This window comes from Pezoporus occidentalis, unplaced genomic scaffold (genome assembly GCF_034315485.1).
Source record: "Pezoporus occidentalis ecotype Australia unplaced genomic scaffold, CSIRO_AGI_Poc_V1 ctg243, whole genome shotgun sequence".
NCBI classification, from domain to species: Eukaryota; Metazoa; Chordata; class Aves; order Psittaciformes; family Psittacidae; genus Pezoporus; species Pezoporus occidentalis.
This window is the reverse complement of record NW_026914319.1, coordinates 248,089-267,578: the sequence shown is the minus strand read 5'-3', so window position 1 is coordinate 267,578 and position 19,490 is coordinate 248,089. Positions and strand designations below refer to the sequence as shown.

The 19,490-nt window shown below is 40.9% G+C and overlaps 1 protein-coding gene across 3 annotated transcripts in view; it reads left to right on the top strand.

Moving 5' to 3' along the window:
* Nucleotides 1–19,490, top strand: part of IGF2BP3 (insulin like growth factor 2 mRNA binding protein 3) — a 115,702-nt gene that overhangs the window by 21,839 nt on the left and 74,373 nt on the right. For 2 of the 3 annotated variants that reach the window (XM_062622528.1, XM_062622527.1), the window contains one exon: nt 3,871–3,919. The exons of the other annotated variant lie outside the window; for it this stretch is intronic. In XM_062622528.1, coding sequence (XP_062478512.1) covers nt 3,871–3,919 — 49 coding nt within the window. The remainder of the gene's footprint in view (nt 1–3,870; nt 3,920–19,490) is intronic. 3 annotated transcript variants of the gene reach the window in all.

Below are 19,490 nucleotides of genomic sequence, written 5' to 3'. Positions count from 1 at the left end.
TGTGAACTGTAGGTAGCTTTCAAAAACTTTCATATGATAGAGTGCACAAGCATAATTTGCCCAGACTTTTTTCTTCAGTTGATGCTCAATGCCTATTTAGAATGGAAGAAGTTAATTAAGAAATATGCTTAAACTGGAAAAAAGTGCATGCACAAGGTTTACATGAGTCACAAGATACGTCGGCTATGTTTCACTAAGGAATGCTATATATATACTAAGTGAGCCATATATTAAATAAAACTATTAAAATACCTTTGTGGAATTTGAAAGGACAATTTCTTGTCTTACACACTTGGTATGACTGCAATTAGTTATAAAGTAACAAATGTTTAGGTTATTTCAGGACAAAATAAACCAAAATCTTCTGTAGGTTTATGTTGCCTGGGGTGCGATAGCTATAGGAGCTTCGAGTATACTGTACTTCACTGAGGAAAATAGGTTATGAGGAAGATGGAAAGCACCCTATAAGAGCTGTCATTGTCTGAGATGGGAGGGTATTTCAGGGAAGATGCTCCCATGTTTTTTTCTTTCCTTTCTCTACCTATTGTGTAGGATTTTTGCCCCTGTGCAAAAACGCTTCCTGAAATCAGAGCCCATCCTCGTGGAAGCTGTTGCTGCTTCAGTCAACTCGGTCAGACCCAGCTTTGTCCCTTACTCTTTGCTATACATCTGCTTTTGGTTTGGGATTTTTCTTGGCGGAAGTCGAGAGCTGATCCTGTGCGCTCATGTGCACGCAGTAGAGGTGACTGCAAATCTGTAATGCCGTCCCACAGAGAGGAGCTGCACGGGGCTGCCAAAGTGCAGGAGGATGGGGAGGAGCAGTGCATCTGAGCCGTAGCTGTGCAGGTTATCGCAGCACATGGGGGATTCCAGCTCTGCTTGTTGCTAGCTCAGTGCTCGTGCTGGTCCTGGGAACACAAACCTACCTTTGTCATTTCTACGTGGTCATTTTGTGTGGGGAGAAGGTCAGAGGGGGGAAATGGGTTACAAGCTTTGTGTATTTTTAGGTAGTTTTAAGAAATATATATATACTTTTTTTTTTAATAGGAGCTCTTAGCAACTGAAATGGAGATGTCTCAAAGGTGATTGAGATCTTTTATCTTATGCTGGTTCTGCGCGATCCTCTCTTGCCCATGCAAAGCTTTATTAATTTTTTTCATTGTTGATTGTGATGCATCAATAATGTAAAAGAAAAAAATGATTAATTTTTCACATGCGTCAATAAACACCAGACTTCAGATATGTGCATTGGGTGCCAAGTTAAAATTACTCACAGTGCAGCCAAGCAACCGACAAAGGTGTAAATGGTTTCAAATTAAATGGTTGATATAGCTATTCTTGTCGTTTTTAAGTGACCTTTCAGTTTTGTTCAATAGGTGTCTCACTATTGCCATAAATTGAGGTGCACAGCGGGACTGCCCCCTTTCTGTGCTTGGCTTGCCATTTCCTTTGGTTCTTTATGAATGTGGTAGAAGAACTGGTAATTTCAAGGTGGCATTTCTTCCTTGCTCCTCTCCCTTCCTCTTCCTCCTCCCTTTCAAGATGTTCAAGTTATTTCTGTGCTGCAAATGTTGGCTGAAAAAAGTTTTTTAAATTGCATCAAACTTTTCAGTCCCTCAAAGTCGGGTTGGAAATAAAACAAACAACTCCAAACCTTGTATTATGTCCTTTACTGTTGAGTAAATGCAGAGATTGCTTTTTATTTTGGTCCATTTTGTAGGTGCTGGACAGTAAAGGAAAAGATATGTAGGTTTTCCTTCTGAAATGAAATGTGAGGTGCCAGTTGTGTGTATGAAACTTGTATATGTGCTTCTGGAAAGGACTTTTCCACCTCTCCTCTTCAGCAGTGAATCCACACTGCTCAGTGTGAGCATTTGTTGCCTAGCTTTGTATGGAGCTGGGGTGAGACCTGATGGTGTGCTGGCCAGGCTGTTGTGTGCTCAAATCTTTCTGTGGGTGGCATTCCTTGCTAAGAAATTAATGCATTTTAATTTTAATCTACAAGTGTGAAAGACTAATGGCACGACACAGTTTGAAGCACATTGAATAGCATATTGGCTGCCAATTCCATGGTTTGGGATTTTTCTGCATTAAAACTTCACAGTATTTTTAATATTGAAGGAACATCCCCTTTTATGTTCTACTTCAGGATGCCGCTTTCAAGTTTCAGGTTGCTGTGTGAGATTACTTTGATATTTTGGAGCAGTATATCACTCCTTTAGGGTGATTGTTTTGTACCAGCATCGCCAGCTGAGATTGTAGTTGAAGGAAATCTTTGCAGACTTCAAGGAAATTCCCCCCCCCCCCTTCCCTGTTACGGTGAAGCAGCTCCTGACACTTTCTTTGCTTTATCGGGAATGAAAGCTTAAAGGGAGCTGTGTGCAGCTTGGGTTTTCCTTCTCCCTTCTCCGCCTATTTAAATGATCGGATGCTGAAATTGGCTCTTGCTTGAGAGGGAGTGAAAACAGCTGAGAAATGCTGCGCAGCTGAGACCTGCTCATCTTTTCTGGGGAAAGTGTACTTATCACATGATTTTTGTGGTCACTGCAGCTTTGGGGCTCCATGTGAGGAGAAGCTTGGGCAAGGTGGCTTTGTGCTGAGAGCCCTGGCTGGGCAGCAAACAAAGCCTAGAGAAGAGCATTTCGAGATGTAAAACACTCACTGCAGGCATGTGTGGGTGGTTGGTGGTGGTGTGAGCGAAAGGAGTGTATTTTAAATGGATCTGAGGGGGGGAAATGAAAGTTTTTGATTTTATTGGTAGATGGGAGCATCTCTGGAACTTGTTTTGTTGCAAGATTTTGCTGGTCTGTGTAAGTTTAACAAACTTCTGCTATAACAAGTTCCTAAAACATGAAGTGCTTTTCTGTGAGAGGTCAGTATTGAGCAATTAAAACACTGAGTAAAACTAAGTGTTTGAACACACGGCACTTAGTCACTTTGGTGAACCAAAATGTAGTTGAGACCTAAGGTAGACTGAGCTATGTTGTCTCCTCTCCCTTCCCCAGGTCTACCCTGGGTAGCCAGACTGACCCAAGCAGCATGCCCTACCTGAGCCCATCTGAAACTGTGCTAATCTACACATTCCTGTGAATCCCAAGGGTTTTGTGGCATCTCTGGCATTTATTTGTTCTCTCACTTTGGGGGAAGGGAGGAGACAAAGGACTTGGCTGTGAAGGCAGCCAGCATGCTGCTGGGCTTTGCAGTAGCACTTCAAAGCGAATGTTTTGTTTACTAGATAAGTGAAGACTGATGTAAATTTGGGGTGAAAATACAATGAATTTACGGATTCTTGCCCCTTCCTCCTGATCAGAGATGGAGAAACCAGCCAATTAAATGTTAGGAAACAGTCCGCCATTAGGCTAATGAATATCTTAATATCAAAGCAAATGTATGTGTTCAAATTTACATTCTCTTCCTTGAAGGGATGTGGAATCCTGAAATACCTTCTTGGTGAATTTAAAAAAAAAAAAGTAGAGACAGAATTAAAACCCCAAATTCTTAAGTGTGTGGAGGGGAACCCAGCACAAATACACGAGATTATTGCACCCATTTATAATGCGGAGAATTAGATACTGAAGGCCTTAAAGCTGAAATAGAAACAGTCTTCAAGAAAAGTGGAGACCTCCTGAAATGTAACAGCTGTCAAACATGTAACAAGTATTTCTGCAACAGCTCTTTGGGCTCAAAATGGTTTTGACCTGACATTCCCCCCAGCAATCTGCTGGGGTTTGTTTCTTGAGTTGTGTATTTGGTTTTGCCCCTTTTAGTAGGACAGATGCTTAATGTATGACACTGTGTATAGTCTGTCTTGCAGTAATGTTTTCTTTCTGATTTTTTTTTTTTAAACTATTTTCTTTAATTTATCTGCAGGAGTCGGAAGCTTCAGATCAGAAATATCCCGCCTCACTTGCAGTGGGAGGTAGGAAGCTACTTTAAAAACTGGTATCTGTGCTAAAAACTGTTTCTGTTTCTCTCTTTATCCACAAGACTCTTCCCCTTCCCCCACCTTTCACTTGCTTTGCACACACCACTCATTCTGTTCTGGGGAAAAATCCTTTGGAAGAGGAAACAATAGAGCCTTCTAAGCAATTCAGATAACTGCCTTCATTTCTGCTCTCCGAGTTAACCATAAAAAATGTTGAAATGGATTCTTTGGTGAATGCTAACTTTCTGATGCAGTCACTCTCTTAGACTGAAAGCTTGCCCGTTTTGGACCTTTCTGGTGTCTGGTGTATGAGTTCAGTAAACTTGATACAAGTTCATATTTAAATACTTGGCCAATACTTTACAAAACCAGAAATTTAATGCTGATAATGTTGATCATTTTTCTTTTTTTTTTGTTTTTCCTTGTTTCTCCAAAGTGGTGGTGGGATGGCAAATTATTTGCTCATGCTCTTACAATTACTTGCTCTCACTAATATATTATATACTTGCTGTTAACACTCCATAGATAGTGCTATAATTTTTGTAGTAGATGTTCTCCTGTGAGAACAGATCTGCTTTCTTTATTGTTTTTTTACCTTGTATGTGTTTAAAATGTTGTTTTCATGTTTTACTAGTGGTAAGTCATCCTTTTGTCTGAGGGAGATTAGAGGATGGAGGGTTTGAAGCTAAAGCTCTGGCAGCATTGTTCTCTTAGCAGGTTTGGTCTGCCTTCTTGGTCTGCCTTTCCTTCTGTAGCTACTTCTTTGTTTGCCCTCCCTGATTGCTTCCTTGCTTTTGGAGAAAAATGGAAGCATTGCTCTGTCCACCCTAGGCTATCATCTGCAGGGTTTCTGTAAGAGATCAGCACACACCACATCTCATTGCTTCAATCTGCCCTTCTGGCATGTGCTGTCAATATAAGAATTTCTTCTGCACTTCCTGAGCCATGTGCTCCCCTCGGTTGAACCATATTCACCTTTTACTTCAAATTCAGAACTGCTTTTTCTTTGTCAAGCTTTTGGCAAGTGTAGTAATAAGAACGGTTGAGGGTGACTAATTTGAGGATTAACTTATATTTTGGTACAAACTTACTCTAAGGGTTTTGTATAGGAGTAGTATCAGAGCAGAGGCATATGATTCAGAAAAATGTGAATAAACACAGATGTAAGCCGAGCCCTGTTGAGCAAAGTACATAAAAATGCATCAACTTACGTATATGCATAAAAATGCATCAACTTGCGTATATGTAGCTAATACTGTTTATATGTTATAGGTATCTACCCTGTTTCTCATCTGCTTCTTGATTTTTTTTAAGTGATTTCCCTCTGCTTCTCCATTGTAGTGTCTGTGGTGACATCTGGTCTCAGACAGATGTTCTTTCTGCTCTACCTTTTTAAAACACTTTGCCTTCCTAAGGTTCCCAAGGAAGTGTTAAGATTGTCCCTATTAGCATCATCTCAGCCTTGTCTAGATACCCTCAAGCTGCTTGTACAGACCTGACCCTTGTTGGGGCACAGAATTTAGAGACCTCTGCAATACTTTTGCATTCTCTTTCAACATCAGGGCTGCTTGCCAAGCACAGTTTGTCCACAAACTTCCCGAAGTTTTCCTTTGTAAGTGCTGTCTGTCTGCCACTTCTGCACTAAGCAGGTAAGTTCTATATGCTCTCAAAAGAGTGCTGATGACAACATACAGCAACTGGTAACTCATTTAACCAGGGAATTGTCTCATGTCAAGGTTACCTTAGGCTCTGATATCATCTTTTTTTTTCTGGTGCTAAAAGACCTTGCAAAAACTTCCTTTGAGCTTTGTAAGAAAGTTTTGGATAATTCCTCCTTAAAACAAGACTGTTCTGCAACCAGTTGCTTGGTAGGGAGAGCTTGAAAGTTTATACATATAGAGAGGGATTTCTATTGAATCAGTGTTCTTGCATAAAGTTTTCTGAGGGGATGGTGTGTATGTGTACACATGTGGCAGCTGGAGCAATTTTACTCAGATTGTATCTTATAGTCCCTCTGTGCCAATCTGCTTGCCTCATCACTCCTTTGTTAATTACTTGAATCAAGACTGACTTCTAATGGGTGTGAAATCCTTAAAACCAAACCAAAAACAGCTGATGAAAGATGTCTCTAGGTTAGTTCAGTCTCTCAGCCCTCATGTATATTTGATATTGAAGCACAAAACACATACAGTACCCTGCAACACTTTTCTTTTTACAGTGACATAGGAACATGGGAAAAGAACAGATGAAAGATATATGTTACGATTTTTTTTTTTAATATAACTGTCATTAGGAAGGCTACTTTGTCATTCTTTGGAAAAGCAGGGTTTTTTTGTTTGTTTGTTTTTAAGTTCTGTTTAAGTAATTGTTTTAATTTTGTTCTTTGTAGAAAACATTTTACATGGGAAGCTCCTAAAAGTCAATGTATGTGTCTCTAGTTCAGTGCTTCGCAGCTGTTCTTGTTGCCAGTGTGTCATACAGTACCTGTAAGTCCTGGGCCACATGGGACTCTGACCCAGGGAGCATCTCTGTGTACACCCACATCTAACAGAGATGGTCCTTGGCTTACAACACATCACCCACAGCATCTCTTGTAATAAGGAAGCCATCCATGATGTTCTTAAATGCAGGTCGTTAGCATTGGAGAAAGCAGGTCTCGAAAAGCAGAAGGGATGCTGGTCCTACAGGAATGTAGCTGCAGTGTTTGTAGTGTGGAGTATAGCAGTGTTTGGTAGCAGTTCCCACTCCTGAGCACCCCAGAGAATAACATTTTCAAAACCAGAAAAATATTCAGGGAATAAATTGAGGCTTAATCTGTTTTGTGATACATCATCTGGAGAAGGTGTCTTGCTGTTGATACAGATGCTTTGGTTTCTATGTGGATGGAGGCTGGCTCCTAAGATGTGAAATGCCAGAGTAATGAATTTCCCATAAAAACCTTGGAACTGTTTCTCTGGTGTACCCTCTCATCTTTCTAGAGGCAAGTGCATCTATTTAGTGAAATCCAGAGTCTTTAGTAGAGTGGAAGAGAAAACATTAATGTTGAGGAAAGCTTGACTTCCACTTGGAAGAAACTGGGTATCCTGAAGAATCATGAGGTAGGACACTTGATCTATAGTTATTCCATATAGCTTGGAAAACTGGGTGTAAAAGGCCAGAGTAACCAGCATTTATTAATAAGACTTTTCATAAACCAAGTTCACAAATCCAGATTAACTATTCACTTTTCTGGATGGCATTTTGAGGAAAATGTTCCAATGAGTTTTCTCCTTCATATAGGTTGAAGCTACTGAACAAAATACTGACTCTTGGAACTAGTCGTAGCAGCTGGACTTGTAGTTGTTTCTGGCAGGTAACATAAGAGTTCCCTCTGTACTTAGCCCATTATGGTATAAGCAAAAAAGGTAAGGTAACAGCAACAGCTTTAAGATCATATTCAGGGTTAAGTGGTAGAAGAAAGGCAGATAATGACCTGCTATAACAAGCATATTAATATATACTTATTAATATGCTACTTAATATACAAGTTCCTACATTGTAAGAACCCTACAGGGTTGCTATCCTGAAGAGCTCATCTTTAAAATGCAGCTGTAAAAGATAAAATTCTAATGCATTCCAAGGCATTCAAGGTTAAGTTTGTACAGAACTTGCCTGGTAATTAATTTGAACTTCACAAGAGGATTTTTGGCGAGGTTCTGCAATGTTTCTGTATGTGTGGGTTGGTACTCTTGTACTCTTTGCCCAGCTAGAAGAAACTGGAGGTGGTGGGAAGGCAGCATCTTTCTCTGAACTATGAACATTTAAGACTTGAGTCAGACTGAGACTGGAGTCTGGACTGGTAGGAGTTTATCCAGAGTCACGTTCCAAGAGGTCACTTGCGTTTTTCTTTTTCCCTTACTCACACTGGTCTGTCTGGGTTTGAGGACTTTGAGGACCCTGGATCAGTGCCCATGCTCCATAAAAGTGTCATCACTTCTGGAGTCCATCTTCTTCCTTTTATTCTGCTTACATATAAATTGCATATAGAGGTTATTTTATCAATTTAGTAATATGAAGTACATGTGCGTGACCAGATTTTACTTTTTAAATAAATGTTTCAATTGTTCTCAAGTTTTTGGTGAAGCAAACCTTCAAATAACTAGTGGACCTCTTCTTAGTGATAGTAGGTGGGTATCATTGCTCCTCCTCCCTTTTACTCTCTTTACTCATCAAATACAAAGTCCAGATTGATGCTAAGAATCATGACAAGTGAAGGATTTAGCACACCACCTTCTCCCATTCTTCACACATACCAGTCTCATCTCCTTCTCATTGGAAACAAACACCCAGGCTATGGTCTCTGCAGAACAGTAAATAGCTCTTACTCTTTCCTGAACTGCAGTCTGTAACATACTGTTTTGACTCCTAATTTGTAACAGCAAGTAATCTCTCACTTCGCTTGCAAGTATTCAGCACTGGAGGTGTATTTGCAAGACAAAATGATATGCCTCCTAGGAGGAGGTCTACGTGTGGTGATTTAAAACTGAAGTACTTGGAGTTTGAGATTCAACATGGTGGGGATCCAAGTAGACTTCTTCTGAGAAGGAATTTTTATGTGAAATGTCACCTTTCTTATTTTCTTTTAAAACATTTTAAAACCAGCTTCCCCAGTGTAGAAGACGCTTCAAGAGATTTTTCTTTCCAAATATTTTTACCCTGTTTAGTGAATAAAGTGCAAGAGAACAGACTTTCAGGACACAGATGGTGCCAGAAACAGCACTTGCTGGCTCAGCAGGAAGGTAGCTGTTAAAGGGTTCCTGCTTATCTTCTGTGGGCTTATTTCCTTATCGTTTTTATGGAGCAGATAAACAGATACAGTGTTGATGAACTTTGTAACAAAAAAGGTAGACCGAAAGCCCAGCCTGTGAAGTGTGAACCAGTTGAGTGAGTAGAGAAGCAAGAAAAACATTGTGAATGTGTATTCCTAGCTTTGCTGTGAGACTTGCAGGTTGCTTTCGGGGACAGAAATGTGTGGGAAGGGACGTCTGATTTAGCTCTTCCAAAGGGAAAAAGGATGTTACTAAATAGGGTTTACTTTTCCTCACTTTTTCAAGGAAATGAAAAATGAAGTCTCATAGTTATGCTGAGACCTCTGTTTTAGTTTCTCCAAGCAGACGTAGTAATGAAAAAGGATTTCTGGATCAGAGCTGCATTGAGAATGCAGGCTCTTCCTTGAGATTTGTTAATGCAAGAAAGGTTTGAGCCACCTCCACCCATGTGTGTAATTTGTAAGTCAACCTCCAGTTTCCTCAAAAGAATTGAGTCTGATTTTGATTGTGAGTAAATGTAAGTAAATATTCTTACAGTGCACGTAACTCTTTGTCCTGAGGATCTGTAGTAGCTTGTGTACTTCTTTGAATTAGAATAGCTAAGTTGTGTGGGGTGGGTTGTTTATTGCCTGGTTTTCAATCTAGAGATGCAGTGTAAAAACTAATCTTGCTGAATGGTACCTGCTTAGGATGCAACTTATTATAGAACACCAAGGATATGAAGAGGACAGGTGGAGAACTTCTAGGTTTTAAGAAAGGAAAAGAAAAAATGAGACTCTTGCAATTAAGAATAAATTAGGATTATACAGAGCAGATATTTCTCATATAAAGCAAGATGTAAAGGGGAGATGCAGGAATGAACTGAGCTACAATTAAAAGAATTCAAAAAGGAAGAAGAAGCAACATTAAAGGGGTTTAAAGTGTATTGAAATATGATCTTTCACCTCAGGCCTCCTCCAAGAATCCTAATTTAATGTAAAGCTATAAAAATAATGTATAGCTATAAAAATGCAAGCAGAATGCTAAGTGCACACAAATTATCTGCTATTGCCTGCTAAGCATCGAAACATGTAGTAGGGATCTTTGCTTTCTCTTTCATTTTCAGTGTGCTACATCAGACACCAAGCTGTACTTTTTCCCAATTACTATTTGTCCTACTCAGCAGGAGAATGGAGAACATGTTAGCCTGTTCTCTGCAGCAGTCTTTTACTTATTTGAAGACCTCCAATTTTTAGGGAGGGCTAAGGAGAGAGTTTTAAGTTCTGTCAGTCTCTTCTGAGGACTCTTGTTTCTAGGCAATTGATTGTTCTTAAGTCTTTTACCTGGGAACATCGCATGAGCCTTCTCCAGAGTACTTTCTCTAGTTGAAGATCACTTTGAGCTCTTGTCTTGCCCTCTGGTACATTTGCACTCCATTTCAGTCTTGTGCCTTCTTCAATTTTAATAAACAAAAACCTGATAAAACACTTAGATGAGCTGGTCCCTGCAAACCCTATGAAATAAAGCTTGTCAGTTCAACAGTAGGCTAGTAACGACTATACCTGGCACTGATCACAAAGTCAACTTCTTGCCTGCTGTTGTAGAGGTGGTCGTGTTTACCTTATGAGTCTGTTGCGGGGGACAGTGACAAAAGCCTTCTAAAGAGAGTTATCCCGCACACAAAGACTATTAATTCTGCTATAATGAGAAACCAGTGAGATTTAGCAAGAATTATGCACATCAGACAAAGGGTAAATGTTGATCACCTGCTCATTTTGATTCCTAATTACAGGATAGAGCAGTCCCTGGGGCAATGAAGAGCCTTTGGACAACGCTGCCTCTTGCTGGTCTTGGATCTATACCCAGGGGAGCATGGGGGGTGCCTTTGTTCCTTTCCTGCCAATGGGAAAAGAAAGGATGATCTTTCCTTTTTGCCATCTGACTTGGGCCCCACAATCCAAGTTAACTATTTTTCCTGAGCTGCACACATTTCCCATCATGTAGCTGGGCCTTGCAGCAGGTGAGGCAATCTGATACAGAAAAGTGACCATGTCTATGGCAGACCACCCAGTTTTGTACTTAAGACAACATACTCTGGGTTATGTTGGGATTTTAATTGCCTGGCTTAATTATAGGGGGTGATATTTACAGGTATATGTGAGGTAATAAACACCTTTTGCAGGTGTTTAAAATATGGAGTGTGGGAGTGAAGGTCCTTGGATAAACATACAATAAGCCCATTTCTCGCTTGAAATGATTTATTCATCTGAGTGTGTTGGCTACAGTGGTGCTTACAGTTGTTATAAATAAGGGAAAAATCTAAAGGGGAAAGTAATTTTTCTTTGAGAATTGGGCTATAGTATTTTTTTACTTAAATCAGGATCATATTAAAAGTAGTTGATAGTGATGTTTTTATCAAAAGTCTGCCTTCATTTAAGAGTTAATATCCCAGACACCCCCACTGAAGGAACTTTTCTGTGCCTTTATTATAGTTGTAGGCTTAGAAAAGTAGCATTGCATTAGTTAAGATAACTTTTTCCTTAGGAAACTTGTATTGCAGTAGCTTAAGTAAGAAATAGAGAAGTTAGAGATGAGGTCAAGGCTCTGTTCAGTACCTGGAAGATACAGAAGGTGGTCTTCCAACCACAAGAGCTAACATAATGTTAGTACTTCTTCAAAGAAATCAGAAGACTCACCAGGTCAGAGCTAGCTTGATTGACACAGTTTAGAGACATGAAAGTTTCTCCTCTTTCCTTCGGGTGGCCAAGGTGGTAAGTTGAAAGAATATAATGCAGAAGATTTTGGGCTTGTGCTGCAGGAGATGTGGTGTTTGGTGGTTGTTCAGGCAGCCACTTTGACTCATATGGCAGAGGCAGAAAGGCTGGCTGAGCGACTTCTTCAGAAGATGCTGAAGTGCCAGAGCTTTTTGACCAGAATATTAAGCAAGCTGGGATAGCTGCTGGCTTCTCTGAACATGCTGAGCAGTGACTTTGGGTCATGGTTTGTGAGCTGTTGGTTAACCCTGCTGTGGAGGGGGCAGGACAAGGAGTGGAGGGAAGTATCTACTTGGAATTGAGACTTTTAGTCTGTCTCAGATGAGTCACACAGCTTTGTGATTCATTGTGTAGATCTCCTGTGATGGATTATGAGCTGCTTTTGGCTGCAATGTGGAAGCACAGAAAACCAGTGAGTTTTAAGTGTTAAATGTGGCCATTCCTACTAAGACATATAAAACCTTTATGTCTTTGGAGACATAGAGGGTGAAAAAAAAGAATGATTCAGTGTGACTTATCAGTGCAACTGTTTGATCCAAACTTTTCTCCCATCCAAATTTGTTCCATTGTCCTGTTTTTGAGAGGAGGAAAAAAAAAATCTGTTTTCTTGGGTATTTTTTGATTTTCTAGGCTAAAGGAAAGCACAACTTGTGATGTCTTAACTTTTCAGATATGTTCTAATACTAGAAACAGCAATTAGTGTGCAAGAATTTAGGCACTGTCACCATGGGTTGCTTGGCACTGTTAGGACAATGTGTTGCTCGCAAACCTGGAATAATATGGTTACTTGTTTACCCTGTCACTAACAGTGACTCCAAAACTTGAGAAATATTAAGACATACAAAGTGTGATTGCTTCAAAACACTTTTTGGGGAAACCAGTCATCAGATCTTATTTTTTATTTGCAATTCCAGAAAGGTATTGTAGAATGGCTTGGGTTAGAAGGGACCTTAAATATCATCTATTTTCAACTTCCTCCAATGGGCAGGGACACCTGCTAGACCAGGTTGCTCGAAGCCCCATCCAACCTGACCTTAAATACTGTCAGGAATGGGGCAGCCACAGCTTTTCTGGGCACCCTGTGCCAGTTAGTGTCTCACAGTGTCTGTGAAGACTTTTGGTCAAGGGCTCAGTTGCCAAAGTCTTGCACCCTTTAGCTATAATTTTTACTTAAGGAGTCACATTAATAACTCTTTATCCAGCATTGTAACATGTCCTTTCATAGAACTACAAAACCATTTGAGCTGGAAGGGATCTTAGGTGGTCTACAGTCCAGTATTCTGCTCAAAGCAAGGTCTGTATTGAATTCAGACCATATTGCATAAGGTTTTGTCCAGTCTTGAAAACCGCTAGGAATACAGTTTGTGCAAACTCTTTGGCTCATCAGTTCTAAGGATTAATGATTAGTGAGACTGGTTTTCCTTCTACCTGGTGAGGACATCTGTTGTGTCAACTTAAGCCTATTGTTTCTTGTACTTCTGCCCTGCACCCCTGGGAAGAGCTTGGTTCTATCTTCTCAATGACTTCTGGGGCAGGCTGCTGCTATGCTTCCCTCAAAGCCTTTCTGGGCTCAACCTCTCTTCACAGGAGAGGTGCTTCAGTCCCCAGCCATCTTGGGCAGGTCTTCACTAAACTGATTCCAGGTTCTCAGTTTCTGTCTTGTACGAAAGGTCCCAAAACTGGATACAGTCTCTACCTGTGATTGAAGCCCCAAAGTGAAATAAGCATCTGCTTTGTTAATTTCACATGTAATCACTTCATCTTGTTTCTCACTGGTACTCTAATAACATGAAAGACAAATGCCATGGGACTACTTGGTGAAAACCGTAGCTTCTAAAAACTCTTTTGATTTTGAATGCAACCTCAGTTTAGCAAGTTGTAATGAAAGTCACTAAGTATGTTTTTGCCCTATGAAAGAATACACCTTTTTGATAAGAAAAATGTATTGTTAAAGCTATTGACATAGTTTTTCCATGTCTCTTGCAGGTGAACTTAGTCTTTCCTACTTAATTATCCATGCTGCCTGGCATCTTAAAATCTTGCTCACTTTAGTTTTTCTCTGTGAAATGAGGAGCCAGTAGTTCTTACTGGTGTTGGATCTTCTCTGAAAATGCTGGTTTTAGATGCTGGGAGTGCAGCCCAAAAAATTCCTGATGAAATTAGATGGTGGTACCTTTTTTGTTAGCATGCATGAAGCTGCTGGTAGAGCTGTGTGCTTTTGTAAACAAAGATGCCATGCAGGTGTTGTAAAATTAATGTGATTAAGAAACTAGCTGCTTCTGTCCTGCTCTTGGAGAAGTTCTGAACTAATTTGTTACCTGCCTTGAAAGAAGATGCTACCACCAGGGATTGCCTCTTCAGTCTTACCGCTTGTATAATTTGAAAAGAATTGGAGGAAACGCATTAAAGAGTTGTTCCTCAGGCAATAATAGGAGAAATGTTAGCAGCTCTTACTCATGGCAGCCAAAGGAATAGAAAAATATTAACTTCAAGTGACTTTAATGATTCCTTTCTTAATCCATTTAATTTGTGCATAAAGAATGTAAAACCAGCAATACTGGGTCATAAAGAAGGCTTATGTATAGTCCTGTATCCATCTTGCTGTGTCTCGGGAGGGGTACAAGAATAAGGGCAAGGATATAGTGATAGCTCACTATATATAAAGCCAGTGTCCTGGCTTTCAGGATTTTGCAGCCCTGTAACCTACTGACCCAGAAATGGTGCCTTTGTGTTTGAGAAATTAATGCAGAATTTCTGTGAACATGCTTGTGAGCCAATGCAAACTCCAGCATCCATGGTACAGCAAAGTGAGGAGTTGCATGGGCTTAGGGCATGTTGCAGGAAGAACCACCTCATCTCACATGCTTTGAACTTGGACCTGCCTCCAAGCTTCTGTGTTGGAGGGAATAGTGAATAGTAGGCTCTCCATGACCTATTTCTCCCTATTTCCCTTATTATTTTAAGGACTTCTATTCCTCAGCCACTTCTCCAGGATGAAGAGCCATAGCCTGCTTAGTGATTCTAGTATGGAAGCAGCTTTCTATCCTTTGATGGTCTTTCTCCCATTTTTGGACGTTTTTACTGAGTTATTGGAGTTAAGGGACTGAATTTGCACCAGTTATGTCAGTCATTTTAGTTTATTTCACTTTTCCAAGGTAGTTGCTGTAAGAGACCTTGGTGCATGTCTTGGATTTTGCTTCTCCACCCTGAGTGCTATGTGCACCCCTACTCCAAAAGGTGCTGCTGTAAATCCAGTGGAATGGGGTTTGCTGCTCATATCTTAAGAGATCAGCAGACTTTTTTTGACAGCCATGGGAAAAATTGACATTATCAGCAGTGCAGATCCTCCCCTGGACTTGCTGCTGGTTGCCAGGAAATGTTACATTTGAATCATATGTGTACCACATGTTGGCCTAACTTTATGCAACTGGCTCTTGCGTGGAGGGAGGGAAACCAAATGTGCTTATTTTCAATGGGCAAGCTAGTTCTAGCCCAGTTGATTTTTCTATAAGGCAATGTAGTCAGCACATCTCACACTTCTGCTTAGGCATGTGGGATTTTTTTGCCTTGTTCAGTGACCAAGTAGAAAGCAGCTCTTGAGCCACGTCTCTAAGCAAATCTGCTGAGACTGTTGCAAAGGCTGTGGGGTTACTTTGCTGGTACAAGCCTTCTACTGTACTGCTGTTTGTACAAGCATGTTGCTTCATTGCTGCTGTGTTCCCCTTCCAAAGGGACCATTCTGATTGCAGTCTTGGCCATTCAAGACTGTGGCCCCATCTGTGTCTCTTCTCACAGCTTCTACTTGCTTTCATCTAGTGCTGTGGGAAAATCTTGAGTTGTTGGGTGCGTGTGGACAAAGAATAACTTGAGCACAGTTACAGAAGAAGCAAGACAGGTGAAACAAGCAGTGAAGCTGTTGTACCAAGCAAGGTGAAATGCTGCAGGCTTATGGGAGTGCAAGAGATGAGAATTCAATCTGCATCTGTATGCTTCCATTTCATCCAGCAGCTACTGCTCACTCCAAGAGTTTGGATGCTGTGGTAGGTCAGGTACTGGCTGCTGGGAAGAGGCTTGGAAGGCAACAGTGAGGACATGCAGAATATGTAGGAGATCTTTAAGATGGAGGTGAACACCAACAGAGTCAAATCTGCTGAGCAGGGGGAAGGGAGATGAAGTTGTGTTAATATATTTCCTATTTTAATTGTTTGTGTTATTCTAAAGCCTGAGGCTCCCTCTGATCCTGCACCCCAAATTGGTAGCCAAGTACATGTGGGCAGGGAACGAAGGGAATGTAACTTGAAATAGCCATCTTATTTTCAGACGCTTTGGATGCTGTGGCAATCAAAAGGGGGGGATGTGACTAAAAACCATCAAAACCACTTCCAAGCACATGCCTTTTAGTGGAGCAAATAGGCAGGATTTTTAGAGTATAACACAAACAGGAAATCACTCTAAAAACTACAGCCCACCATTAACTTTGAGGGGAGGGAAGATACAGTAAAACTATCCTTGCAAACAGCTGCCTTGTTAGAAAGCCTAATAGGGAATTGAATGCATGTTAGAACTTAATCCAAATCAGCATTTCTTGGGACAACTTTTATTGGGTGTTGGATTTTTGGTTGCTCTTAGTAATAGAATCAAGTTGTTGTTAGGTGAGTAGTAGATAGCTATTCATGCAGCACTTTCATTTATTTGCTTGCATAGTTCCCTTACTGATCTCTAGTACTCGGTGTGAGCAGCAAGCAGGAGGCCAACCTCAACTGTGCGCTCTGAAGTGGAGGGTTATAATGATACGCCAGTGGCCTCTAGGTAGGTGTTCCTCAGTCCTTTGTTGCACTGGATGTATAATTAATTCTGTAGCCTTCATTTGACTGCATGTAACAGCTGTCACCCTTTTGGATGTGGTCTGAGTTATGAGTCCTCTGTTGATGCTAGTGTGTGCTAGTGTCCTTGTGTAGATTCAGCAGGTTTTTGGTCTGGGAAACTTTCACATACTGCCTGCCTTTTCCTGGCATGTTGTTTTCTGGTCAACTATTTCTCTACCTGAACATGTAGCAATCCACAGGAGCCATTCATGTGAGCTTGCACTGAAGAAGTGATGTTCGTTAAATCCCAACTACAGGATGTTTCTTTTGAGTATGGGTATTCTGTGGACTTGTGGCATTCTTGCAGGGATAATGAGCTGATGCCATGCTACCTAACTGTAGTTTGTGGGTATTAGTTATTGCACCCCAAATGGTTGCTGGATTACATTACTATTGCAAGCTGAGATAACTTCAGTGTTTTAGTCGCTGAATCTTTATAGGAAATTTATTGCCCCTTCGTATCAGCCTCTTGCTAACATTGAGTAGTTAGTGTGCATTGTCATCCACCAGAAGGTTTGGTTTTCATACCCAGGAGGCATGTGTTCCTGATGATGTTCCACATGTAAAACTTCTAGTAGAAGAAAGGGTGCAGTGGAGGGATACTGAAGACTTGAAGTAGCTTCATGTCTGGGACTGCAGAAGGAAGGAATTAATGCTAGGTTAGCGACTGGGACTCTTCTGACCCTGCTATCTTCAATAAGCTATAATGGACTACATACACCTTCAGGAATGTATGCAGGTGGCTGTATAGCAGATATAAACTTCTTGTAGCTATGCTGTGCATACCCACTACAACTAGCCCTCAGATCTGAGATCCATAGCTCACCAGCTGTGAAATTCATCGAGGGATTGAAGAGGAGGGTAGAACGACTACAAAATGTGTTAGAAGAGAACCTGAGCTTTTGCTAGCTCAGAAGTGTTGGAGACAAGTGCCCATTCCTTCCATGGGCTTAACTTCTAATCTAAGCCAATGTCCAGTGATGCCTTTGGACTTTGCAGAAATGCACATGTTGGCAATTGTTTTATGTGGCCATAGGTTAGGAAAGTAACTTCTGTCTTTATGAAAAGTAAGAGATCTCTCTAAGTAGTGTCCTTATCTGACTACTGAAATATGTTAACCTGCTTCAACATGGAAGTGTGGGTTTATTTACAAAATAGTTATAAGCTATGTGGTACTTTGTTTCAGCTTGTCAAACTGTGGTCTTGCAGCTTCCCCAGGTTATGTGAGGCAGTGATGGGCTTGCAACTGCTATTGGTGCTTTGCTTTTTAAAGTCTTCAGGCAACCCTTTCCTCCATCCTTTTGGGAAGTCGCTGTCTGTTGCAAAAGTGAAGACAGGAACAACTTATTTGCTTCATACATTAGGAATACCTGATTTCTCTGATCACGCCAACAGTTCCCACTGATTTGCCAGAACCAACATGTTTAGTGGCCACCCTTCTGTTTGATTGTTCACATTCCCATTGTGAAACTATTAGTTTTTCCACCATTTAGATAGTGCCTTAATGCAGCTTCACAGAGGTGAACCAAGCAGTGGGTCATTGAGATCCCTGTAAGAGGTCTTAGAGCCACAGTCTCCAGTATTCTTGGACTTTGTTGACTGTTCTTCATTGCTGCCAATTCTTCCTGCGTATTAGCTTTTGAGCTTTGTGGATTAAAAGCGCTGCCCTACTACATGTAATTTGCTAGATGTCTGTCATCTTGACAAAGAAAGTGCAGTGCTGTCTTTTGCATATTTGCTGCAGCGGGACCAGCTGTTTTAGTAGTTGATGGGAGCTTCACAAGTGCAGAGGAGATCTTCAGGCCTTGAGGCTGCGGAGGGAGCTCATCAGGTCTGTCTGGCCATATGTGCTTTCCTTGCTGGGGTAGTGGTGAACCTGAAAACTTGCTGCTGGCAGTGCCAGGCTGCTGATGCAAAGCTGCTTGGCGCTGACCCTAGGCATCTGCAAGGTGGGAGATGTCCTGGGCTGCGGGGCAGCAGGTTTCTCACAGCAGAGCACAGCAGCTCTTGGTGTGCCTGCTGGAGATCACTGCTGCTGCTTCGGAAAGCTATCCCTCACAGTGCCATGTGCCAGTAAGGGTCACCGTATGCATTACCCTGTTAAGGTGGACACAGGCATGCACCTCTGCAGCATGTGTATATCTCCCAGGTATTTCTAAGGCCTTTAAGAAAATATTTTTAGTGAACAAGAGCACCACTGGGTTAAATATATAAATGGAAAAACTGTGGAGCTTCTGACTTGCAGCAGACTTGCCCTTTTCAGAGAAGTAGATGGAACAGGTTGTATGAAAGGATGTAATGGAAGTTATATGCTGGTTTCTGTACCAATACAACAACAACAAAAAAATGCATTTGGGGAATTAGCAGATTGTAGACTGCATTGTAGCTAGTGGAATGACAAATCTTTGAGCTCGAGTGGCATTTGACACTTTTGCTCTTTGGATTTGTTGTTTTAGTGGAAGTAAATGCAACCAAAAGTGATCAACAGCAGCACTGTGACTACTTCCTAGTGTGTATGCAGTAGAAAATATGGTCTCTCCAGCCTTCTTACCCCTGACCAAATTCAGGTGGTTGGGTTATGGACAGTGGAAACTTCCATTTTGCAAGTGACAGGAAAAAGTTGCCTTCAGTCTCAATGGGAAATTTTCAGTGAGTAATGATACAGCTAGTATGTAAAGTGTGAGAGTGGGCACTGCTGCCTCTGCTGCTGGTTACCTGTGTGCTTGTGCAGGGAAACCCCTTAAAAAACCCTGCTGACTGCTGCAGCATGTTGGCTTGGTTCACGGTTGCCCCTTGGGGTTATGGCAGATGTTCTTAACCTGTAAAAGTGAAGAGTTTTACTTTTTTTTTTTTTAAAAAAAGCTTCTAAAAACTTATTTCCCAAGTATTTATCTTTTGTGGTCTAATTTGAGCAAATAAAGGTACCAATTTGCTTCCCCACGAGTCTTTTCTCATTCAGGCAGTGGTAAGTTGATAATCAAGGGAGGAATCACTTTAATAATAGGTTTCAGAACAGTGATACCATCACATTCAAATTGTGACTAACAAGTTAATTATAGATAGTATGTATTAGTTCTGCTTTTCTTTTTGACATCTTAAACTTGGCAAAAGAAAAATGTGGATTATAAAAAGATTGAAA